At 40.8% G+C, this 27,933-nt stretch overlaps 1 protein-coding gene across 2 annotated transcripts; it reads left to right on the plus strand.

Moving 5' to 3' along the window:
• On the plus strand, nucleotides 1–27,718 carry LOC130305517 (protein-lysine 6-oxidase-like). Of its 2 annotated transcripts, none has more exons than XM_056552001.1 (9): nucleotides 1–73; nucleotides 9,662–9,774; nucleotides 9,998–11,296; nucleotides 12,092–12,200; nucleotides 17,872–18,009; nucleotides 18,093–18,249; nucleotides 18,546–18,641; nucleotides 19,639–19,754; nucleotides 27,566–27,718. In XM_056552001.1, the coding sequence occupies exons 3-9, from the start codon at nucleotides 10,357–10,359 to the stop codon at nucleotides 27,570–27,572; spliced, it is 1,563 nt and encodes a 520-aa protein (XP_056407976.1). In that variant the 5' UTR covers nucleotides 1–73; nucleotides 9,662–9,774; nucleotides 9,998–10,356; the 3' UTR covers nucleotides 27,573–27,718. The 2 variants fall into 2 exon arrangements, with proteins under 2 accessions (XP_056407976.1, XP_056407977.1); XM_056552002.1 differs by lacking the exon at nucleotides 1–73 and adding an exon at nucleotides 3,885–4,016 and having other exon boundaries at nucleotides 10,409–11,296.
• Nucleotides 27,719–27,933: the final 215 nt, after the last annotated feature.

Raw genomic sequence — 27,933 nt, forward strand, 5'->3', positions numbered from 1 at the left:
ATGAGCTTTGTGGATGAGGTGGCCGAGGCAGTGTCCATGGGGTCTGAGTGGAGGAGGTCACAGGGGGCGAGCTGTGAGTTATCCACCTTAGTGCGGCAGCTGCTCCAGATCATACCTAGCGTCCATCTTCATTAAAAGGGAGCCCATGATTAAATAGTGCACTGTTTCCCAACCAGGGCCCCTCCAGCTGTTGCAAAACTACAACTCCCAGCATGCCTGTACAACCTTTAGCTGTCGAGGCATGCTGGGAGTTGTTGTTTTGCAACAGCTGGAGGCGCCCTGGTTGGGAAACACTGATATAGTGTATGATCATCCTGGATAGAGTACTTTATCACTGTAATAAGCCATATACTGTTATGAGGGTACTTTATTGTTCTATGGCTTATAACAGTAATAAAGTACCCCCATAACAGTATATGGCTTATAACAGTGATAGAGTAATGGCATAAACATGAAAGAAATCCAAGTCCCAAAATATTAATTTATATCAGAAAAAAAATATTAAAAGTATTTAAAGAAAAAAAAAACATAACTAGAATGGTACCAATAAAAACTACAGATCACGGTGCAAAAAATAAGCCCTCATACATCCCTGTATATGGAAAAATAAAGAAGTTATATAAAAACTATAGCAAATACAAAAGAAAACCGAAAACCACCAGGCACTGTTGAATGTGTGTAAGCTCCAATGGAGGAAGTCTAATGATAGGACACCTGCTGCTAAAAAAAATGGGATGGAGGGAGGTGCAGCTTCAGCACGACATGTGCTAACAAGGTGCAAAGATAACTTTCAATGGCAGTAGAAAGGTGAAAGAATCGCACTCACCACATTGTAGATCACAAAAGTAACATCTTTATTCCATAAAGCAAATGGAGCAGCAGAAATAGGAAAAAGGCAATTCCAAGGTACGGAGAGGGAGGGAGCGCAGCCGCTCTCAGGACGCAGGGGCACACAGAGGGAGTGGCAACTAGTTTTGCCACACACACCTGGTCGGAAGAAGAGTCGGCTGACGCGAAACTAGTTGCCACTCCCTCTGTGTGCCCCTGCGTCCTGAGAGCGGCTGCTCTCCCTCCCCGCACCTTGGAATTGCCTTTTTCCTATTTTTGCTGCTCCATTTGCTTTATGGAATAAAGATGTTACTTTCGGCATCTACAATGTGGTGAGTGCGATTCTTTCAGCTTTCTACTGCCATTGAAAGTTATATAAAAACTATATTTTTAAAAAAAAAGTGGGTGGGGCAATGCATTTTTGGTTTCGGTTTTTGGCCAAGCACAGCCTAAGTTTTCTGTTTCGGCTATGTGCATAGCACTGATCAGTAATTGCAATGAATCAGTATTTGTAATAAATAGTCCCCTGAGGGGACTAAAAAAGTGTAACATTAAAGTAAAAAAAATAAGTTAGAATGATTATAATAATAAGTAAATAAGCCCCTCCCCCAATAAAAAATAACATTTCCCTCTTTTCCCATTTTACAAAAAAAGAATAAAAAATAAATCAACATACTCGGTATCAGCATGTGCAGAACATTAAAATATAATGTTAGTGATCCCATACAGTGAACGGCCTAAATGTAAAAAAAAATACCCCCCCCCCCCCCCCCCCCAAAAAAAAAAGATAGTAATCAAAAACTCACATATACCCGGTAGTGGTATCAATGAAAACTAAAGATCCCGACATAGAGAAATGAGGACTGATACAGCCCCATATACAGTAAAATTTAAAAGTTATAGGGTGGGTCAGAACAGGGCAATTCTAAACTAATTTTGTTTACTTTGAGTTTTTTTTTTTCAAAGCAGTACAATAATCTAAAAGCATGTAAAGATAGGTATCATTTTAGTTGTATTGACACAGAAAAAAGAGAACATGTCAGTTTTACCATGAAGTGCACTCGGTAAAACCAAAACCCCCCAAAAGTTGCAGAATTGCAGGTTTCTAATCAATTTTTTACCATAAATAAAAAAAATTTGGTTGCACCATAGATTTTATGGTAAAATAAAAGGTGTCATTACAAAGAACAATTGACGAACCAACCAAGAAAAATAGCAAAAAAAATTGCAAAAAAAAAAGGCAAAAGGAGGTAGCACACCAATTGTAATCCAAATATTTTTTTTATTAGATCATACCAAACATAGCCCTAAACAATTAAAAACACAAAAAAGAGGGGGTACATAAGAAACATTGACCACCCTCCCTATCCGTGACTTCCTCAGGGGCACATGGCTAGTTTTCTGTTATTTCATGCATGTTTTGCACTCTGTATAGAGGCTGTTTGTCTTGAGAGAAACTGCACACTATATATTGTTGAGAGAGTAAGACTGGTGTACCTTGGGGGGGGGGGGGGGGAGCCCCTGGGTGTTTGTGGTCCCTCTCTATGGCTGAGGGTAGTCAATGTTTCTTATGGACCCCCTCTTTTTTTGTGTCTTTAATTGTTTAGGGCTATGTTTGGTATGATAATTATTTGGATTACAATTGGTGTGCTACCTCCTTTTGCCTTGTTATTTTTCTTGGTTGGTTTGTATGCTGCTTTAAGGCATTATTAGCACCCAGGTGATTATTTTGAGGTTGAGCCTGCTATTTCTTTGGTGTATTACAAAGAACAATTGGTCGCGCAAAGAACAAGCCCATATGGGTCTGTAGATGGAAAATAAAAGAGTTATGGCTCTTAGAAGGCGAGGAGGAAAAACGAAAATGCAAAAACTTAAATTTCCCGTATCCTCAAGGGCAAAATGGACTTTTCATTTATTTCTAGGTATCATTTTGAGGAGTAATAATAAATAATATAGGCAATGTATGCATTAGAGCATAGTAATATACCTGAAATGTCTCTGCAAGAAAAATGAGTCGGCACCTGGAAATGACATGTCACAGTACACTACAGGGTGCAGAAGTATGAACACTTTTACAATCCCTTTTTCAAAGCCAACGTAGACTGAAAAAGTTAGCAGGGTGGTGGGAAAGTGACTGGGGGAGGAAAGAGGATTCCTGGAGAAAAGAATTGTGTGTCTAGAGAAGTGTGAACAAACACTGCGGAAAGGTCAGTAAACATAGAATAATTCTATTCAGTATACAGGCTCTTAAAAATGTATAAAGGGCAATGCAACAATATACAGAAATATTGGGACAAACACTAAATATGCACCTATAAGTGTAGGACTGCAGTACAAATGCTTTCTTGCTAAGGTTCGTGCAGTGATGCGGGGACATATCTAGCCCTAGGTCTTTCCTGTTCGCACTGAATAAAATAGCTGTCCCTTACACCATCTTTGGCACAAATATAAAGAAAACACTTTCTATACTACATGACGTGAATGCAAGTCTCACTCAATGTTACCACTTTACCATGAATAATAACCACATCATTTCCACAATGCAATGATGAACAGTAGAGGTGAGGAAAAAGGGGTATTTCAAAATTTGGTTGCAAAACTATTTTGAATGCTTTAAAACTGAAACAGAAATTATCTCCAAATTTAGAATTGTATATACAAGAAATGGTTGATACATGAAAAGAACAGGCACCCATGAAACCTATTATGCACAACTCTATTTTAGGATTGATTTAGTTTGGGTTTTGTAGCTCACACTCTAGGTACAAAAGGAGTATTTTCCTTGCACTACACATGCTTTCTGGAAACTCTCCCTAAAGTGTAATGTCACACGTGCTGTATTTTGCTGCTGCATATTTTTGTACCCATTGAAGTCAATGAGTAGCAAAATCAGCTGCACATTTTGCTACCCATTGACTTTAAAGGGGTACTCCAGTGGAAAAAGTTTTCTTTTTTTTTCAAACAACTGGTGCCAGAAAGTTAAACTGATTTGTAAATTATGTGCATAGGAGATATAGAGAAACGGAGCAACTCACCACACCGACCGTGTCTGACGAAGCGTTTTGGCGCCAAACGGCCCGTCACCAAGAGGATATCCCCGCGTCCTTTGTTCACTCTCCCTTGCTTGTCTTCCGTGGTGATAATCCTGGAATAAATTTTCACCTGCAAAGAATACCTGGGTCGGTGTGGTGAGTTGCTCCGTTTCTCTATATCTCCTATGCACATGCTTTGAATGGACTTTACTTCACACGTAGAGCACCACTGAAATCCCTCCAGCAGTTGCAAGGGAAGACACAGTATACCGAGTATAGACCATTATTTCTCTAGTGCTACCAGCAGGTGGTGCCGAGTCCCTCTATACCTGTTTGATTTTGATTTGTAAATTACTTCTATTAAAAAATCTTAAGCCTTCCAGTACTTATTAGTAGTGTTGCTCGCGAATATTCGCAATTCGAATTTTATTCGCGAATTCGCGAATATTCGCGAATATAGCACTATATATTTGTAATTACGAATATATATATATATATATTTTTTCACAGTACACATCACAGTGATCATCCCTCTCTGCTTCCAGCTTGTGTGGTGTAAAGAAGGCTCTAATACTACTGTGTGAGACTGGCGTGCGAATTTTCGCATATACGAAAATTTGTATATGCTAATTTTCGTATTTGCGAATTTTCGCTTATGCTAATTGTTCTATATGCTAATTTTCGCATATGCGAAAATAAAACGAGAATATTACGATTATGCGAATATTCGCGAATATATGACGAATATTTGTCCATATGTTCGCGAATATTCGCGAATTCGAATATGGCCTGTGCCGCTCAACACTACTTATTAGCTGCAGAATACTACAGAGGAAATTCTTTTCAGAACACAGTGTTTTTTTTGTCACAAGTTGTCCTTCATGTACAGATTTATCAAAGCTGTCTCTGGCCCGCATCAATATAGACCAGCTTGTTAGGCTGGTCTATTGTGCACCTAATTTATCAAAAGGCGTACGTCTCTTGATAAATTCTGTTTACAGGCTTCGGGATCTATGCTTTGGACTGTATTTAACCCCTTAAGGACCAATACAAGTAAACCTGTATGCCCCTGAAAGACCCAGCCTGTTTTTTCAAATCGGGATGTCTGTCTTTATTAGAGAATAACTCTGGTAACGTTTTGCCAATCACGATAATTCTGACATTGTTTTTTTGTCACAAGTTGTCCTTCATGTACATAGTAAAAGTAAGCCGATATCATTTGTAGTTTTTTTTTTTTACAATGGAAAAAATCATGACATTTTTTTTTTTTAAATTAAGATTTTTTGCTATTTTAACACTAATAGGTTGCATATATTTATACTTATTGACCAAATAGTTTATTTTGACAGCATTTTTTTTTTGTTTTTAATCAATATTTTAAATTAATTAGAAGCCTAACAATTTAACTTGAAATTTTGAAAATTAGAAGTACATCTTAATTTTCTATGTGCTATGCAAGGTTTGCAGAAATTTGAACATAGGAACACCCCCAAATGACCCCATTTTAAAAACTAGACCCCTCAAGGTATTCGCTAGGGGGTACATTGAGTATTTTAACACCATAGTTTTTTGGCAGGAATTATTACAGTAAGTGTTAAAAAATTTGTGGGGCATATTTTTTGTACATCTCTTCTGATATTGCAAGAAATGCAGCCTGTATTTTATTAAGCTGCTCGGCTGCTCGTGTTTGGAAATACCCCCCCCCCCCCCCCCCCAATTAGGCCATATTTATTCCTTGGCCACGTGGTAGGACCCAGAAGGAGAGCAGCTCCATTTGGCTTTCAGGGCATAATTTTAGGCCAAATGGATTATTGGCCGCAGGTTATGCCTGCAAAGGGTTTTAGCTGCCAGAACCATTTAGAACCCCCACAAGTGACCCAATTTTGGAAACTACACCCCCTAAAGTATTCATCTAGACCAAAAGTGAGTACTTTGAGTCCTTTTTGTGTAGCTGGCATGGATACAAAGTCAGTGAAAAAAAATGAAATTTTCTTTTTTTTTTCACAAATGCATTATATGTGGGACATATTTTTTGTACATTGCATCTGAAAAGTAGAAAATGCACCCCATATTTTATTACGCTGTTCGTCCCGTGTTCGGTAATACCCCCGCTTAGGCCATATTTGGTTGCATGGCCACATAATGAGAGGAGCACTATTTGGCTTTCAGGATATCATTATACAAATTACAGGCCGTACTTCATCTTGCAATGCAAAACAATACTGCTCCCCCAGAAGTGACCTCATTTTCGAAACTACACCCCCTAAAGTATTCACCTAGGGCAAAAGTGAGCACGTTGAGCCCTTATTGTGTGACTAGAATTATTTCAGAGTCAGTGGAAAAAATAGCAATTAGCTTTTTTTCCCCCACAAATTTTTTATTTGTGGGACTTCATTTTAGTAAGTCACTTTTGAAATGGAGGAAATGCACCCCATAATTTATCACGCTGTTCGTCCCGGGCTGGGCAGTGCCCCTACTTAGGCCATATCTGGTTGCTTGACCACCTGGTAGGACCAAGAAGGCGAGGAGCCCCCTTTGGCTTTCAGGGCATCATTATATGAATATTCCCCATTCATAAAGCATTTCTGCAGTATAGGTGTCCGTTGTCATGTCAAAAAAGGGATGACAATGTATACTGTAGCAGTCTCATTCAGAAATAAATGGAGCTGCTACAGTATACATCAGCATCACTCTTTATGACGTGATGCTGACGGATACCTTTAACACTGCGGAAATGCAGTATAAACGGGACGCAGTGTAGGGTCACATAGAGCACATCCGCAGCATATTTAACACTGCAGATGCCCCCCAGCAGTCACAAGGGTGAGATCACTGCTGTGGCTGGGTAGCTCAGTATGTACGCTCATGACTGCCGGTGGGAAATCCGCCGCTAAGCTACCAAGCCGCAGCAGGGAGCTAGTTATTGTGACTGTTGGCGGGCAGCCGCAGCACGTAATATGCTGCAGATGTGGGCCATGTGATCCTACACATTATACATTTTTATTTTTCATTATATTTATTTAATAAATGTATTTTAATTTTTAAATTTTTTTACACTTTTTTTATACTTATTGTTTTTACACTTTTATTTATTTTATATGTTTTGACTTATTTTTTTTTTTTTATGCTTTGGAATACTTAGTATTCCAAAGCATTGCAGATATATGCTGCCTGCTAGTTTTACACTGGCACGTCCTGACAAGCAATAACCGGGGCAGACCTAGGGGTCCTTGTAAAGACCCCTGGCGGCTCAGGTAAAAAGCAGCACCCCACGATCGTTGCAGGGTGCTACAGAAGAGAGACAGAGGGAGCTTCCTACCACGGCTGTAAGGGTTAAACTGCCAGGACCGAAGTTTCCTTCGGTCCCGGCAGTGCGGCAGGTCCCCGCCCGCCGGGGATCACACACAGTACCCCGCGATCGCGCTGCGGGGTGCTGCAGGGGGGACAGAGGGAGCTCCCTCCCTCTGTCATAACACGGCTGTAAGGGTTAAACTGTAAGGGACCGCACTGATTGGTCCTTGACACGCTAGCGATGACCCTCAGCTGTCTGTAACAGCAAGCATCACCCGATTGTCACCCCTGTTTAGGAGCGGTGACAGTTAGAATCATGGACGAGTATAGACATCTAGGTGCTGGAATGGCCGCCAACCTGGACGTCTATACTCATCTATGGTCGTTATCGGGTTAAACCTGCTCCAGTATGGTCTGACATTTCAGTGTACTTTCAGCCGATGTGACTTGTCGCTGAAAAGTCGCTTTTGATAAATTCAGCACCAATGCATTTTTTTGCCTAAAATAGGCTAGAATGCATCATGTTCTAAAAAACCTCTAAAGAAAAAGCCGCAAAAAAGTCGCACATATTTAGACTGCGACTTTCTGTGTGACTAATGTACACAGGAAAAAACAGTCTAAACCCTTTGATAAATCTCCCCAAGTGCTGTCTGCTGACATCTCTGTCCATTTTAAGAACTGTCCAGAGAAAATCCCCATAGCAAACATATGCTGCTCGGGACCGAGATGTCAGCAGAGAGCACTGTGGTCATGATGTCAGCAAAGAGCACTGTGTTCCAAAAAGAAAATAATTTCCTCTGTAGGATTCAGCAGCTAAGTACTGGAAGGATTAAGATTTTTTAATAGAAGTAATTTACAAATCTGTTTAACTTTCTGGCACCAGTTGTTTAAAAAAAAAAGTTTTCCACCGGAGTACCGCTTTAATGGGTAGGAAAATACCCATCAGTAAATACACATCAAAATACATGTGTGACCCTACCCTTGGCCATGTTCACACGTGTGGAATTCTGCATTGAAATTACGCCGTAGATTACATTCAATGGGATTCTGCTGGGCTGTGCACACAGCAGAATTTTCGTGCCAGATGTTTCTAGCACAGAAATTCCAATTTCCGTGTCCACAGAATGAATGAACCTGCCCATTCTTTCTGCAGACTCTGCATGGAATACATAGCCTATGAGGTGGTGCATTTCTGTGGGGTCTTAACGCCAGCATGTTATGCCAGTGCCCACAGTCTCTGGAATTTTCCTGACATGTGACCATCTGCAGCTTCAAATCCTGCACATCAAATATGCACAGGGTACTGTACATGTGAATACACCCTCAATGGTAAGAGGATGTCGTTTATGAGCAAACAAGCTAGACATTTTAAGAATCTTTCAGTTAGTGAGGACCAAAGAACATCTAATGCACACAGTATGTAGGACAACATTACTATTAAAAATCGTTAATAGTTTTCCGTTGGAAAGATACCAACTCTCCTACATTAACGTATGCTATGAATCTACACTGGAAATTAGGAAACATGCCTAAGACTGCATTCACATCTCGTTTTTACACTCCGGGTGCCGAATACGGCTGGGGGAGGGGCAAACCGGGCTCTCCCATACCCCAGCCGGACCAGCGATGAATTCCATTCACTTTAATGAGCCAACCGTAGTGAAACAGTGACTCCGGTCGGCTCATTTTTGACCCGTATCCAATTTTGTGACCGGACCTAAAAACATAGTTTGCCCCTCACCGGATCCGGCACCCGTAGTGTAAAAACGAGATATGAATGCAGCCTAACTTAGATGAAAACCATAAAAAAATGAATGATGTATGACCTTTGTGGTTGGATACTCTATAATGCTTTTAAGGGACAGTATTTTGGGACAGCTGTAATGGAATTATAGGCTTTTTGATAGCGTTGGTCTGAAGATAATGAAATACTGGGGAGGAAAGATTTATAAATAAATATATATATATATATATATATATATAAATAAATTAAATATCCAGCAGTGACCATAAATCCTTTATTGAGGAGGTTTGAGCAGGGACCTGGATTAATACATTAAAACATTTCAGTTTGTCCACAAATGGTTTGATAGGCCTAACAGTATAATATCAGGTTTGTAACCTGAATAACAACATGGCAGCCTATTTCAGCCTATTTAAAAATGTTCTTCAGGCAATAGTGGATGTTTAATTTCAATTAATTACTATATAGCAGGAGCTCCTATGTGGAATCAATCTTCTGACCAGAGCATGGGAACGTCTTTGTGTGCTCAGAAGCGATGACCGGTCATTTCGCGCATGTGCGCTTCATCCGGCCTCTAGGCCGGATGACGCGCACATGCGCGAAATGACCGGTCATCGCCTCTGAGCGCACAAAGACGTTCCCATGCTCTGGTCAGAAGATTGATTCCACATAGGAGCTCCCGTTGCCGAATCCGGTGGTGAGTGCGGATATACACTTTCTTTCTTCATACTTTTGATATTGCTACCTACTCTTTCATTTATCCTAGCACCTCCACCCGGCCATTTCGATTGCTGGCTCGATTGTATGCTTACCTCGCTACATGCCTATCTGTTGCCTGTGTTAAGCATTTGGCGCCCTCCCTGCCATTCCTACCCACACGTATGTATACTATATAGCAGGGGCTGCAATAATACACTGTAGACTTTGTATATGTTATGAGGGCCAGAGGAGAAGACAAAATCGGTCCATATAATGTGGTATAGAAAAAGAAGCATCGCTCAATGTGACAGAACTTTACATTAAGGGATACCTATTCATACTGGATTTCTGTTTGTTTTACGTTAGCAACCCTTTAAAACTGAAGTGCAACATTTTATTGTAGAGGTGTTATGTGTGTACAGAGAAGGCAGGAGATGAGGCCACAGAAGAGGAAGGAGGTGTTATCAGTAGAGGGAGGAGGATGTAGACTTAAGAGAAAAAAGGGTTGTACATTCTCAAGTGAAAAGAGTATGATGTGGAAGAAGATAGAACCACTACACTTTACAGCTGGATAAATCTGAGCAATGGCGATCCTATGAATCACAATACCCATAACAAGTACCGTGGCAAGAAACCATCACCTACAAAGAACCAGGAGACGACGTCCAAGTACAGTATTAAAAAAGCAAACAAAAAACAATAGATGACCAGTGAAGCTTTTATATTGAGAACGTGAATTTGCTGCTCTTACATTCTTAAGTTATGCCTCCTTTCTTATTCCTTCCATTGCTTCTGTTGCTTTTCTCCCGTGAAGCACATCAGGATGGACCGAGAGGTTCCTGGCGTCGCAGATTTCGCTGGGAGACCAATGGGAGAGTTTTTAGCCTCCAGAGTTCAGGATCTGACCATAAAGTTGGGACTTTCTACATCTCGGAGGTTCGAAATCATGCTAATCCAAGGAGGTATCCAGGGTTACAACAAGGAGATCAAAGTAGTGGTCGACAAGGGATTTTTGATCAACATCGATTTATAGCTCAGGTTCCCACTCCAAGGAATGATGCTACAGTGAGAACCTCTACAAGTGAGGAAGCACATCAGATCACTCAGAGGGAGACACTCCAGAAAAATGATGTCACACGAGTATATTCAACACTAGTCATAGGAGAAGTACAACCCTCTGCTCACCAGCTTGGGGTCACAGCAGCAACAAGTACACATAGGAATGACTTAAAACACAGATTATCTACACAGAGAAATGATGTTAAGGAGAACATGGTTACGCCAAGGAATGCTGTAACAAAGGGAAGTCGAATACAAACAATTGAGGATGCTCCATGGACTAATTCACCGAGAAATTCTATAACACCATCACAACCTAATACAATTAGTCACAGGCTTACTCCTCAGGTGAATGAAGCTTTACAGAGGAGTGCTCTGCCTCAGAGAACCGTTACTTACAGGAATGATGACATTCATAGTAGGCCTATTCTAGAAACAGCTTCCAATCAGAATGATGTAACCCCTGCAAATTTAAATGACATTTCCCGTGAAGTCGTGGCACCTATCCGGCCACTAGACTCTCCACCAGCCATACAAAGAATGGCGGGAGACGACCCCAGAAGTCCTTACAGGAACAGAAATTTGGTACAGTCCAATGTGGTCCCAAGTGGCCGAAGACCAGGAACAAGACTCTATCAGTATGGTAAGATGAATTATTTAATGTTTTATTGATACACAGAATGAGTAATTAATGTTAGTATGCAAGGTAGTAGTTATGGGGGGGCAGAGCGCCGACAGACCTCAGTGCTGTTAAACAGAACAACACAATACTTGAGTGTTGAGGACACAGAACTATGCATCATGCTATTTGCACCGTAATATTATAATCTTCCATATTCTGCTAGAGCTTATGAACTCTTTTTTTTGGCAAGTCCTGCTTTTGTGTTAGAACCTGGGTCCAACAGATGATCATCTATTTATCTAAAAGGAAGTCAAATACTGTCAGACAAAAAATGAGTTCTACGGGCAGAATAATTTTCATAAAATGTTTTACCTTTTTTTTAGATTTAAAACTTTCCTTTATAATATGTATCATTTTTAATCCCCATTTTGTCTGTACAGTCTTTTTTAGTTAAAGGGGTTATCCAGGCACAGAAAAACTGAGCTAATTTCTTTCAAAAACAGCTCCATGTCTGTCCCCAGGTTGTTTGTGGTATTACAACTTGGTTCCATTCATTTGGAATTGAGCTGCTCAATGGAACTACAGAACCACTCCCAACCTGGAGACAGACAAAGCTAAATGAAGGATAGCATCAAAATGCAGGAGAATAATGTAATAATATACTTTTCCTAAAACTATGTGTGTAATATATATATATATATATATATATATATATATATATATATATATATATATATATAAACTTTACTCTTTTTTTAAGCCATATTTATTACAACTCCTGTATGTGTTGCTTCTTATTTATCTCTGCATCCATAGGACTTCCCGATCTCATTCCTGATGCTCTTTTCATTCAAACTGCCACGTATATCCAGAGGGTTCCCTTGTACAGTCTCCAGTGCGCAGCAGAAGAAAACTGTTTAGCTAGGTAAGAGGAAATGCATGCAGTCAAAATGTAGATTTGTATATGCTATCAGCATGTAACCATTGTATACAGTGATCTCAGCTTTCATGTGCCATACTACTGACATCAGTACTCAGCGATAGCAGCCATGATACTAACAGTATGGCCTGTGATTGCAATTGCCATTCTCAAGCATACTGAGTGCTTGAGAATGGCGGCGTGATGCTGCTGAAACGTTGTATGTCCTAATGGGTGAATAAACTCCCACTTTTTTTGCACTTTTGGGTGTGGTCCAATGATTAATTCTGTTTTAGATAGATAGATATGAGATAGGTAGATAGATATGAGCTAGATATGAGATAGATAGATAGGTAGATAGATATGAGATAGATATGAGATAGGTAGATATATATGAGATAGATATGAGATAGGTAGATATATATGAGATAGATATGAGATAGGTAGATAGATATGAGATAGATAGATAGATAGATAGATAGATATGAGATAGATATGAGATAGATAGATAAGTAGATAGATATGAGATAGGTAGATATATATGATATAGATATGAGATAGGTAGATAGATATGAGATAGATAGATAGATAGATAGATATGAGATAGATATGAGATAGGTAGATAGATATGAGATAGGTAGATAGATATGAGATAGATAGATATGAGATAGATAGATAGCTAGATATGAGATAGGTAGATAGATAGATAGATATGAGATAGGTAGATAGATATGAGATAGATATGAGATAGGTAGATAGATGATAGATAGATATGAGATAGGTAGATAGATATGAGATAGATAGATAGATAGATATGAGATAGGTAGATAGATATGAGATAGGGAGATAGATATGAGATAGGTATGAGATAGGTAGATAGATGTGAGATAGATAGATAGATAGATAGATAGATAGATAGATAGGTAAATAGATATGAGATAGGTAGATAGATATGATAGTTAGTTTAGTTATTATTGCAAGTGTACATTATGTATTGTCTATACCTCAATATATAATGGTTTACAAATGTAACTCTGTGGTGGGTGCATTTTGGTGAATGGCGTGGATTGCAATAGCATGCATTGGTAGCACCCGGGCAAGGCAGAATATTGTGTTACACGGCCTACCCATGCCCCCAGCCCGGCCTGTCAATGTAAGAGAATGGCAGTGTATACAGTGTATTCATCAATGCTCACCCACAGCACACACAGGATTTTGTCATGGGTTGGGGTTTAGAAACATACAATAATATCACCACACTAGGAAGACATATTACTACTCCGGTGGCTAATATCATCATACTGTTAGTATATAAAAACAACTATACACAGACCAACTTCACCACTATATAAGGGACAAATAATTGCACAACACCATGACCACCACCATATAGTGACTGGATAATACTACCATACTGATACTGAATAATACCACTATACATAGACCCGTGTCACCAATAACACTACTATACAAGAGACAAATAATTGTACCACACCATGATCATTTCCATTACCACCATATACTGACCATACTGATACAAAAAAAAAAACAATATACACAGACCAATATCACCAATAAAACCATCCTTGGGGGCACTATGTACTGGGGGCATTACCTACCAGGGGCCACTACCTACTGGGGGCACTACCTATTAGGGGGGCACTATGTAATGGGGGCATTACCTACTTTGGGGCATGACTTATCAGGGGCCACTACCTACTGGGGCCAAAACCTACTGGGGGAATTACCTACATGAGGGCACTACCTACATCGGGGCACTACCTACTAACTACTGGGGGCATTACCTACCTTTGGGGCACTACCTACTACATACCTACTGGGGGAACTACCTACTGGTGACATTAACTACTATCCACCTACAGGGAGCATCACTTTCTACCAACCTACTGAGGGCATTACCTACGACCTACCTGGGAGCATTACCTACTACCTATCTGCTGAGGGAATTACCTATTACATTTGGGGGACATCACCTACTACCTACCTACTGGGGGTATTACCTACCTGGGAGCTTTACTGACCTGCTGGGGGCATGGGCATCTACCTCATAGGCGGGGATTCCCTACCTACTGAGGGCATTATCTAATAACCTAATTACCTAATCCCCCTACCCTTTACCCCAGCACACCTAATCCTCCATACTATGTGGGGCACCATGGGGGGCATTATTTGAGGCACTGAGGGTAGAGAACAGATGTGGAATGTGCTATAAAAGTGTGGAGCCTAATCTGGCAGATTCTGTGGAGACAAGACATGGGCCCTGATTCACTATTGTAAACCCGACCTGTAAAAACCTGACCAACTCTCCAAAACCTGAAAAGGGGCACCAAAAAAGGTTTCCACAGAAAATGTGGTGGATTTGAGCTCTGAAAAACCCCACAGCTCAGAGCATGTGTAAAAACTGAAAAATGTAGGGAAACCTTAGTACATAATTGAAAAAATATCTGTTGGGTTAAAAAACAGAAAACTAGAAATCAGGGCCATAGTTGGAAGAAGATTTCATGGCGATCTGAGCAAGACAGAGAATAAAAGGAAAGAGAACAACTCCAAGAAGACGCCTCCTGTCAGTAGATGTAACTGCACTGTAATCATTTATATATTCTGCAGCGCCTGTGTAGACCTGGGGTCATCACTATATGGTCTTTGTATGGGGGGGGGGGGATATTGGTCTATGTTCAGTGGTTTTTATACAATCGCTATGTGTTGGTAATGGAAGTGGTCATGTTGTGGTACTATTGTTCCTCATATACTGGTATTATTGGTAATATTGGTTTCAGTATACAGGATTTGGTCAGTAACATAGATGGCTATGCATTCCGTGCAGAGTCCGCTGAAAGAATGAACAGGTAAATTTTTTTTGTGGACATGGCAGGCCAAACAAAATTATTGGGGGGGGGGGGGGGGGGGGCGATATTTCAGTCTTGGACCCAGGCAGCATAATTTCTTGTGCCGGCCCTGGCAGGAAGGGAAGGGGAGGATATTATTCACTATAATAACACTGTATCCTGTGTGAGGAGAAAACAGATCATTTTATCATTATGAAGAGTATATTCTCCTGCTGGGAAATAAAGTTTACAGCAAATCATTTGACATTTAGAAGCTCCGCCCACAAAGAGACAAAGAACTAAGATCATGTCTGTATTATATTTTTCAGAGGCAGACTGTTATTTCCATTCAACTTAACAAAAACATATTAAGTTTGCTGTTATATAACTATAGTTTTATTCTACTTTTCCCCAGCCCCAGCATTATAATCTTTTATTTATTTATTTTTTTAAGGCGAGAAGTTGGATTCTCATGTGTGGATGAAAGTTGGCCAAGGTGCAGCTGTGAACCTCAATGACATGGAGGTCATTGGGGAGATTCATCAAAACTTGTGCTAAGGAAAAGTTGACCATTTGTCCATAGCAACCAATCAGATAGCTTCTTTCATTTTTTGGAATTGGATTGGTTGCTGTCGGCAACTGGTCACCTTTTCCACACAGGTCTTGATTTTTAATTGGACTTCAGCTGCAAACAGTTAAGTTAACTCATTAAATTTGATGCTGTCAATTGCCCTTATACTGTTCTTGGACAAATAGAGGCTGCACCTCTCTCCATTTAATCCACACCATGATGATCTTGTTTTATTAAAGGGGTTATCCACCATAAGGTGATTTTAGTACGTACCTGCCAGAACTGGATATTTCCTTTTTTATTTTGTTCTCTAAACTACTCATCCCACAGTTCCATGCTTGAAAGTATGAGATCACTTTCCTTCCTCCCACACATCAGCCACCCCAACCATTGAAACAGTATTTTTTTTATCAAGGAGCCTACAACTGTTGCAAAATTGAAGCAGGACAGGCTCCTTCTGATCACCTGACTAGTGATGTCAGGTCTCCAGTGGTAAACAACTTATCCCCTATCCTAAGGATAGGGGATAAGTTGCAGATCGCGGGGGGTCCGACCGCTGGGGCCCCCCGCGATCTCCTGTACGGGGCCCCGAAAGCCCGCTGGAAGGGGGCGTGTTGACCCCCGCACGGAGCGGCGGCCGACACGCCCCCTCAATACAACTCTATGGCAGAGCCGGAGTGCTGCCTTCGGCAATCTCCGGCTCTGCCATAGCGATGTATTGAGGGGGCGTGTCAGCCGCTGCTTCGTGCGGGGGTCGACACCCGCTATCTGGCCGGAGAGCTTGGCCCCCGTTCAGAGAGATCGCAGGGGGCCCCAGCGGTCGGACCCCCTGCGATCTCAAACTTATCCCCTATCCTTAGGATAGGGGATAAGTTTTTCACCACTGGACTACCCCTTTAACAGGAAATTGTGAGAAAACCATCACACACAGGTACAGGCACTATATTATGAACTAAACTAACTTTACAGCCCCTGTAGCATATTCAAATAAAAAAAAAATCCTGGAATACCCCTTTAACCGATCGTCCATATGCGCGTCCCCATATATAATGCATCATACCCGGTGGGTCCCGGTTGCTATAAGCAACTGGGACCCACGCTAATGCCGGACATCGTCGATTGGACTGATGTCCGGCATAAACTCTTTAGACGCGGTGATCAAAGTTGATCGCCACATCTAAGAGTGGAAGTAAAAGCATCCCGGCTGCTCAGTAGGGCTGATCGGGACCATCACGATAAAATTGCGTTGTCCCGATCAGCTAGGACGCAGCAGGAGGTCCCCTCACCTGTCTCCTGCGCGTCCGAACAGCGATTGATTGCTCAAAGCCTGAAATCCAGGCTTGAGCAATCAACCGCCGATAACAATTATCCCTGCCATTGTATGCAATGACAGTGATCAGTGTATTGAATCAATGTACTGCATGTTATAGCCCTCTATGGGAGCTATAACATTGCAAAAAAAATGTAAACAAAAAAAAAAAAAAAGTTAACAAAGATCATTTAACCCTTTCCCTAATAAATCAACCCCTTTGAATCCCTAATGAATCAACCCCCTTTTCCCATAAAAAAAACTGTGTAAATAAAAATAAACATTTGTGGTATTGCTGCGTGCGTAAATGTCCGAACTATAAAAATATATCGTTAATTAAACCGCATGGTCAATTCCAAAGTCCAAAATAGCGTATTTTTGGTCACTTTTTATACCATAAAAAAATGAATAAAAAGCGATCAAAAAGTCCGATCAAAACAAAAATGAAAACCACTAAAAACTTCAGATCACGGCTCAAAAATGAGCCCTCATACCACCCGGTACATGGGAAAAATAACAAAGTTATAGGGGTCAGAAGGTACGACAAAATCAAACCTATAAAAGTAGGGTATCATTTTAATCGTATGGACCTACAGAATAAAGATAAGGTGTCATTTTTACAGAAAAATTTACTGTGTTGAAACGAAAGCCCCCTAATTTACAAAATGGCGTTTTTTCTTCCATTTTTTTTGCACAATGATTTTTGTTCCATTTCGCTGTAGATTTTTGGGTAAAATGACTGATGTCACTACAAAGAAGAATTGGTGGCGCAAAAAATAAGCCATCATATACAATTTTATGTGCAAAATTGAAAGGGTTATGATTTTTAAAAGGTAAGGAAGAAAAAACGAAAGTGCAAAAACAGAAAAACCCTGAGTCCTTAAGGGGTTAAGACTAATTTCCTACATCATTTCATATTTACATATAAAACATTTTATTCTGTTCTTCCAGATCGGCCTACTCACCAGGTATTTCAGAAATAAGTACAAGGGTTTTACTTCGTTTCCCTCAACGAGTTAAAAACCGTGGCACAGCAGACTTCTTACCAGTGAAGCCAAGACATACATGGGAATGGCACAGCTGCCATCAGTGAGTACCAATTTCTCTTGTGATATAATACAGTGCTTTTTTCTTATATACATTTTTATCTCTATCTTACTTTCTATCAAAAGGCATTATCACAGTATGGATTCCTTTAGTCATTACGACCTTCTGGACTCAGCGACCAATCGAAAGGTGGCAGAAGGTCACAAGGCTAGCTTTTGCTTGGAGGATACCTCATGTGATTTAGGAGTAAGGCGGCGCTATGCCTGTACAGCACACACCCAGGTGATACAATATTGAGAAATGTATACTCCAGCTTTTTAAAATGTATTCACTATCTAGAGGATAGGAGATAAGTGTCTGCGAGGGATCCAACCAATGAGATCCAACACAATCCCCAAAATAGTGCCCTGGCTCTTCCTGTGCACGGAGCAAAATGATCAAACCCCCCCCCCCCCCCCCATACTCTATGCATTATCTATGAGAGCACAGGAGACATGCCACTTTTGAATTGATGTATTTTTGTCCACAACATGATAATAATAATCATAATAATACAAATATGTATACGTTTGTTCCAGGGACTGAGTCCAGGATGTTATGACACTTATCATGCCAACATAGATTGTCAATGGATTGATATTACTGATGTTTCCCCAGGAAAATACATTCTTAAGGTGAGTATGCCGAAGATATCAATCATTTTAAGGACTCATTATAGGAAATGGGGGAGATTTATCAAAACCTGTTCAGAGGAAAGTCTTTCCAGTTCCCCATAGCTACCAAAGCTACCAATTGCTTACCTCTTTTTTTATTTTATTTTTCAGTTTAAATAAAGGTCTCTGAAAACTAAAAGAAGCAATCTAATTGGTTGCTATGGGCAACTGGTCAACTTTTCCGGGCACAGGTTTTGATAAATCTGCCCCCACTATGTGTATTCCTATATAATGACAATTATGGAGCAATTTTCTCGTAACTCTGCAGTTCCTCTACTATTCACTCTAGAAATTATTGAAAAAATTGACAACTTGGTGTTAGGCTGGGTTCACACTACGTTTTGTCCCATACGGGAGCGCATACGGCAGGGGGGAGCTAAAATCTCGCGCTCCCGTATGTCACCGTATGCGCTCCCGTATGTCATTCATTTCAATGAGCCGACCGGAGTGAAACGTTCGGTCCGGTCGGCTCATTTTTGCGCCGTATGCGCTTTTACAACCGGACCTAAAACCGTGGTTGACCACAGTTTTAGGTCCGGTTGTAAAAGCACATACGGCGCAAAAATGAGCCGACCGGACCGAACGTTTCACTCCGGTCGGCTCATTGAAATGAATGGCATACGGGAGCGCATACGGTGACATATGGGAGCGCGAGATTTTAGCTCCCCCCTGCCGTATGCGCTCCCGTATGGGAGAAAACGTAGTGTGAACCCAGCCTTACCAATGTGTCAACAATCACTGCTGACAGACAGTGTAGGGAATGATAATATTCATACATTTCCAAAAGGAATAACAACTCATAGAAATTAGTCAGATGCTCAGAAATGATTTCACAGGGAAAATACAAAAAATAAAATAAACTAAAACAGATGTGTCAGAAGTGGAGACACGTCCTCTGTAATTTTTATCAATGTAAAGTGGTTTTAAGAAACAAATAATATCAGAATGTATATTGCAGGTCTCTGTGAATCCAAATTTTCTAGTCCTGGAGTCAGATTTCTCTAATAACGCAGTGCGATGTGACCTGACCTACACAGGAAGCCATGTAATAACTCGGAATTGCCGCCTTTCCAGGTAATCCTATTTTCTTATAAATAATAGTGCTATAAACCTACACCAACATGTTTTGTTTTCCTCAGAGTTAGCTTATCATGCTTATATTAAAATCTACCTTTTGTGATATTTTGACAAATGACAAATCATGCAGCAGTGTGCATTACAAAAGAAGCTCCTAAATACCTGAACAGGGCACTCTTCACCCCATTTTCTGCCGCTCTCAGCTCTATATGGCTTTTCAGTATGAGACAAGCCTTCCCCCTATGTCCCTGTAGTAGAAGTTTCCAGTATCGAGACCTAGAGTAATGTAATCCTATGACATACCTCCCAACTTTTGCTGAGAGCAAAGAGGGACAAGCCATGCCCACTTACATAATAATATGTGAATAACAATGGAAATCTGAATACTATTTATTATACAGATGTTCCCTTATGGTGCTGCAGCTTCCCCCAGACTGTATTGCTGCAGTTCCCCCACATTAGGTAGGCAGACCTCCCCCCCCCCCCCCACCCCTCTTCCGGCCCCAGTCCCCTTCTGTTCCCTCTTCTTCCTATGCGCAATGGCCTCTGATGACATCACTCGTGCACCGGAGCACAGAGGAAGGGTTCAGCCTCTTGTGTCTGCTGGCTTACTGCTGCCAGACACAAGAGTGATTGACAAGGTAAGGAGCCAATGGCGCCTGTCAAACTTTCTACCAAACCTTCTATTTACAGTTAAATGCGGGACATGTGGGGGCTGTTCTGGGATGGCAGGACATCACCTCTAAGGTGGGAATGTCCTGCTGGATCCCGAATGGTTGGGAGGTGGGGAACAGGGAGAAAAGAGTTTAGGGGACGATTTTGTAATGCATCACATTTATAGAAAATATCACTAGAGGTGCATAACTCTAAAGTCACATGCCTACTATTGTGTAGGACAGGGCTGGGAAACCTCAGGGCTGCTAAATCATTTAATCTGGCCCCATAAGACTGTTATCTTAACAGTGAGATCTCACTAGGCAGCGCAAAATTTCATACATTCACTGTAATACAGCACAATCTCACTAGTTAGCACAGATCATGCTGATCCTAACAAGGATTCAGCAATACAGTCTTGGGGAAGCTGCAGCACCATAAGGTTAGCTGGGAACATCTGTCTTGTAATGACTATTCATAATTCCATTTCACAACATATATTATTATGTATGGTTCACTAATGATCTTCTTGATATCAGAATGATTATATTATATTTTATAAATAGACAAAAAAGGTTCCACACCCCTGGTGTAGGACAATCATATGCCACCGAAACAGCTGTATCAATACCACAATATCTCCCAACAGTTTTCAGGATGATTTCAGACTTAAAGGGGAACTTCGGTACATGGTACAAGTTCTCATCCTCTATCCACAGGATAGGAATGTGTCTGATGGCAGGGGGTCCACCAATATGCTCCCTCCATATATCTCTATGGAAAAGCCGAGATACACAAGCGCTGTATTTCCGGCTCTCCCATAGAGATACATGGAGAGGACGTGTTGGCCCCAGCTTCATGCAGTGGTCGACAGTAATTCATGCACAGTAATTCATGCACTGAGACAGAAATTCATGGAGAGCTGGGGTGCTGGGCATGGAGGATCCCAGTAGTCGAACCCCGCCACATTCAGACTCTTGTCACCGATCCTGTGGCTAGGGGATAATAACTTATGTCCCAGGGTTCCCCTTTAAAACAGCCCACAAAAAGTTTATTTTTTATATGCCTATCTCATTGTAATTCCCCAATGGGTGTGAACCCACTGTGCCACTTACAGGTTTGGCTTAGGGTCACACTTGTTAGTGGAGTCTAAGTGTTCCCCTGGTTTTCACACTTTATCGCGCTCCAGGATGTGGAAGCTGGACTTAGCCACAGGGGAGACACCAGGTCACTGCCACAACAGTGCTACCAGTAAGTGGCAGCTGGCCAGGCAGGCCAGAACACTTTGGAAACAGGTGGGGCACTATAGATGGAGTAAGTGCAGATGCAGCAGAGCTGACTTGGTGTATAGTAGAGCTGGCACTGTGAGAGCAGGTGTAGCCAGATGGAATAACCTAGATCAGCAGACAGAGGCGGGGTTGACAATCCGGGTCATACACAGAAGCAGCCAACAGATGCAGAGGGGGATCAGGCAGAAACTTAAATGTCTTGAATGCAGGCTATGGTCAAACATGGGAACTAGAGATGAGCGAAGTTACAGTGATTTGATTCGTCAAGAACCTCGGGGCTCGGCGGTTGCTGACTTTAGCCTGCATAAATTAGTTCAGCTTTCAGGTGCTCCGGTGGGCTGGAAAAGGTGGATACAGTCCTAGGAGAATCTCCTAGGACTCTATTCACCTTTTCCAGCCCATCGGAGCACCTGAAAGCTGAACTAATTCATGCAGGCTAAAGTTAGTAACCGCCGAGCCGCGAAGTTTGTGACGAATTGAATCACTGTAACTTCGCTCATCTCTAATGGGAACAGATCAGGAACAAAACAGACATCTTTGCTGGTAGATTATCACACTATTGCTCAGGCACTACAGGAAGGGAGCGTTGCCCTTATATAAGTGGTGCCTGGCAGGGATTGGAGGGGGACCAGAATCGGGAATGTGCACAGATCCTTAGAGACAGCCTGTCCACACGCGCAACCCCTATGAGGCGTGCCTGAAACTGTCATCGCCTGTGACAGTGCAGGGGAATAAGTCCAAAGCCTGGAGAGAGGAGGAGGAGCCATGCGTGTGACTCAGCTGAGGTAAGCAGCTGCACATTGGTGACTGCCAACTGCCAGTGTTACAATCATGCACACTCACCATCAATAGTCCTACAGCATCATTTGTGTCTTCTGTGTGTTTAATTAGTCATGTGATCACAAGTCTGGATCTTCAAATCTTCCAGTACCTAATGGTTACAACAGGATGTCAGACTCTGACTTTCAGTGCACTACAGTAAGATATCATCACCAGATGCTTCCTTCTAGCTCCCAGACCCCTACCTACCCCCCATCTCCATGGCAGTGTTTCCCCACAAGTGTGCCTCGAGCTGTTGCAAAACCACAACTCCTAGCATGCCCAGACAGCCAACAGCTGGAGGCACACTGATTGGGAAACACTGCTCTATGGGATCGGGATATATAGTAGATATACACCTCCCACCTCTTCTTATGGAAGTTCCTGATAAGGATTATTCTCTGCTTCAAGAATGGATCTGTCAATTCTTGAAGCAGAAAAAAAATGCTCATCAGGAACTTCCATTGACATCAATGGGGTTTCATTCCAGGAAGAATTTCCACATGAATCTGCTTCAAAATATTGAAGTGGAAGAAATTCAGTGACGAAATTCTGCAGTGTACAGGGACCCTAAAGCCTAGGATATTGGGGCATTTACCAAGATATGTGTGTTTTTTTGCATGTTTTTTTGCGTGACTGCGCCAAATTTATTAAATGGTCGCCGGGCATTTGATAAATTTTGTGCAGGTCACATTTTCTGAAATTTCCCTTTTCACATACACCAAAAAGCTAAGCGAAGTCTGGGCTGGTGTTGTTTTGTGACTTATTGGTGTTTTTAAAAAAGTCGCAGTTGATGAATTCATTACCACTGCACAAGACTAACCTTAACATCTGTACCTTCTTTTGAAAAACAAATTGTAAACCAAAAAGTAGCAAAAAATTACCTGAGGTGCAGCGCTGTGCCAGAATAGACAAATCTACACACAAAAACAGCTGTAAAGACAATGCAGCCAATCACAGCTCTGAGGGAAATATGAATGAGTGAGTGGCCGGCCGGAGTATAGTGCAGAGATGCAAGCGCAGGAGAAAGCCGCTTTGCATCTCTGCAATAGAAAGGAGGATCACATCAGGTTTCAGTTGTGATCGGTTCTTACCTGCAGGTACTACTACTTCCAACATGGAGCACACTCTGCTCCATGCTGGGAGCTGTAGTACCTGCATTAATAGACAGATTGCAGTGAGTGTAATTTCTGACACCTGTTGCGATCTGTCTATTAAGGCAGGTACTACAGCTCCCAGCATGGAGCAGAGTGTGCTCCATGTTGGGAGTAGTAGTACTTGCAGTTAAGGAAAGATCACGTTGGATGTCACTCCTGACACCCGCTGTGATCCCCCTGTATAATGTATCGTTGCGGCGGCCGCTCTCCTATGGTCCCCTGCACTGACGTATCTTTACACCTATTCATATTTCCCACATAGATTTGTGATTGGCTGTGACCATCTGGCCAATCATAGCTCTATGTGGGAAATATGAATAGATGTATATATACGGCAGTGCAGAGGACCATAGAAGAGCGGCCGCCGCATCTATACATTATACAGGAGGATCGCAACAGGTGATCTGTCAATTAGCACAGGTACTACTACTCCCATCATGGAACAGTGTGTTCCATGCTGGGAGGAGTAGTACTACTTAAAAAAATGTAAAGAATAAAGAAAAAAAATGAAACACACATGCACACTACATTTTTATTATTGTCGGCTACATTTTTAGGTCCCCACCCGCACACATAAATTGATCCCTGTTTTAAAAATTTATAAAAATGTTGTTATAAAAAAGATAAATTTCGTTAGATACAATTTTTTCCTTCACTACTGTATTTATATTTTTTTTATGGTACCCTACGAAATTTTTGTAAAAAAGTTATCTCCATCATTTTTTTTCGGAAAGTCCAAAAAAGAATAAAAAAAAGCCTACAAAAACGCCAAAGTTAAAATCCACATATCGCTTTTCTTGCCATTTTTTCACTCCCATAGACTTCTGTGGGAGAAAAACCCCACGATTTTGACAAAAAAAAATCGCCAGTGGCTCAACATGCTGCGATTTTGGAAAACCGCCCAGGAGCTGAAAAACGCCAAAAGGATTAAAAAAATGCCAAAGTGAACAACACCAAGTGGAATAAGACTTTTGCGATTTCTCATTGATTTACAGCTAACATCTGGCCGCAGCATTTTTTGGCCAAAAAAACACCATACAACAGAATTGGCCTTTTTCTCTGCGTCCCCGTCCCCCCCCCCCCCCCCCCCAAAAAAAAAAAAAAAAATCAAGTAGAAACTTTGCTTTAGGCACTAGATAATGTATATTACTGATCTATATCATATAAACAGCTCTCTATGTTTTATTAGGGCCCCAAAAATTATATATCAATAAAAAGTACAAAAATCTGTATTTTAATATGTAAACAATACTGTATGTCAGTAAGTAAATGGTATATAATGCCTATCTCCAAATACAGATTGACTAATATGCACCTACAACAATTGAATGCAGTTGTGCATGTATCTATGTGCCATGCTAAAAAAAATATATAATTTACCCCTGATGCATCAAGTGCCACATCAGCCATGATAAAAAAATAAACATTTCTATTCATCCAATAGACCCATCAATCCCATTGCATAAAATCAGCTGTTTGCTCACAATGGAACTCAATGTAGACAATAAGCTTGGTTAACGCACAATGAGTCAGCCGCTGATGTGATGCTGCATTCTATCGCTGACTGGAGAGCACTTCCATGGCAAGACTGTCAACTCTCTCCAACCTATCTCCCAATGATCAATAACACAGGAAACACGTCAAGATGAAGGACTATAGAAACATTAAGCTACACATTGGAAGCATTAGTATTAAGCCATCTGGAATCACTATATTTTGTTTATTCTCATTACTCGAGCTTATTTAAAATTTTTATTAATCAAACTTATTTTTTATATTGATTTCCATTGAGAGCTAACTGAGCTGATTTTCTGCATTGGGATTGGCTAATCTATTGGAAACATAGAACATATTTCTATCATGGCTGATATGACACTATTTTACACCCTGATGCATTAACCCCTTAAGGACTCAGACCATTTTGGCCTTAAGGACTCAGACAATTTAATTTTTACGTTTTCATTTTTTCCTCCTCGCCTTCTAAAAATCATAACTCTTTTATATTTTCATCCACAGACTAGTATGAGGGCTTGTTTTTTGCGCGACCAGTTGTCCTTTGTAATGACATCACTTATTATATCATAAAATGTATGGCGCAACCAAAAAAACTATTTTTGTGGGGAAATTAAAACGAAAAACGCAATTTTGCTAATTTTGGAAGGTTTCGTTTTCACGCCGTACAATTTATGGTAAAAATGACATGTGTTCTTCATTCTGAGGGTCAATACGATTAAAATGATACCCATTATTATATACTTTTATATTATTGTTGCGCTTAAAAAAAATCACAAACTTTTTAACCAAATTAGTACGTTTATAATCCCTTTATTTTGATGACCTCTAACTTTTTTATTTTTCCGTATATGCGGCTGTATGGGGGCTCATTTTTTGCGCCATGATCTGTACTTTTTTTTGATACCACATTTGCATATAAAAAACTTTTAATACATTTTTTATAATTTTTTTTTTAATAAAATGTATTAAAAAAGTAGGAATTTTGGACTTTTTTTTTTTTTTCGTTCACGCCGTTCACCGTACGGGATCATTAACATTTTATTTTAATATTTCGGACATTTACGAACGCGGCGATACTAAATATGTCTATAAAAAATGTTTTTCACGCTTTTTGGGGGTAAAATAGGAAAAAACGGACGTTTTACTTTTTTATTGGGGGAGGGGATTTTTCACATTTTTTTACTTTTACTTTTACATTTTTTTACATTTTTTTTTACACTTGAATAGTCCCCATAGGGGACTATTCATAGCAATACCATGATTGCTAATACTGATCTGTTCTATGTATAGGACATAGAACAGATCAGTATTATCGGTCATCTCCTGCTCTGGTCTGCTCGATCACAGACCAGAGCAGGAGACGCCGGGAGCCGGACGGAGGAAGGAGAGGGGACCTCCGTGCGGCGTTATGAATGATCGGATCCCCACAGCAGCGCTGCGGGCGATCCGATTGTTCATTTAAATCGCGAACTGCCGCAGATGCCGGGATCTGTATTGATCCCGGCACCTGAGGGGTTAATGGCGGACGCCCGCGAGATCGCGGGCGTCGGCCATTGCCGGCGGGTCCCTGGCTTCGATCAGCAGCCGGGATCAGCCGCGCATGACACGGACATCGCTCCGATGCCCGCGGTTATGCACAGGACGTAAATGTATGTCCTGGTGCGTTAAGTACCACCTCACCAGGACGTACATTTATGTCCTGCGTCCTTAAGGGGTTAAAGGGTTACTCCGGTGGAAAACAAATTCCCCTCTGTTTGTCTCAGGAACTGTCCAAAGCAGGAGAGTTTTCCTATGGGGATTTGTTCCTACTCTGGACAGTTCCTGAGACAGACAGAAAGAGGTGTTAGCAGAGAGCACTGTTGTCACGACAGAAAAGAACAACTCAACTTCAGCAGCTGGTAAGCACTGGTAGGATTAAGATTTTTAATAGAAGTCATTTACAAATCTGTTTAACTTTCTGTAGCCAGTTGATAAGAATTTTTTTTTCCCCACAGGAGTACCCCTTTAAGTGGATCGCTAAGAGGCCATAATTTCAGTATGGCACCTATTTATGTGCACAGCTGCTTTTAATTGTTGTACATACATGAAAAATCTATCTGTATTTGGTATAAGGCATTATACACTGTTTACCTATTGACATTCAGTTTTGTTTACATATTGATATACAGCTTTGGGTAACTGTGTACAACCACTGCATTTCATAGTTGATATTCTGGTTTTATCAACCCATACCCCTCCTATCTCCCAATTTCTACTTGGATCAGCATAAATCTAATCAGCACTCTAGGCCCCGTGACCATATCCTATTGGTGAAACGCATGTCATGTTATCTTTATATTCTACATGACCTATTCTATACTTTTTTTTCCTACAGCATCTGAAGACAACAAAATAATTCTAAGTGGAATGTAACTGGGCGGACATCAAGATGGTGTTACATTGATTGTTACATATAATCAGGAATGACTATCTGATATGGGAAAAAACATGGTTCTGTTTATGATACAGGAGAAAGAGCACAGTATAAATCTTCTGATTATAAATAAATGGTTTTATGAAATATTTTGAGCTGCACTTTCGTCTTTGAATTCCTTAAATATCACATTATAAGGGTATGTTTGCACACGTGTATTTTTCTGAAGATTTTCTGCAGTAGATTAAAATAAGCTGCGGAAAAATTTGCAGCAAAATATGCACATGAACATATCCTAACAAAATATATGTATCTATATCATTCAGTCA

Source organism: Hyla sarda, chromosome 1 (genome assembly GCF_029499605.1).
Source record: "Hyla sarda isolate aHylSar1 chromosome 1, aHylSar1.hap1, whole genome shotgun sequence".
Classification (NCBI taxonomy): Eukaryota; Metazoa; Chordata; class Amphibia; order Anura; family Hylidae; genus Hyla; species Hyla sarda.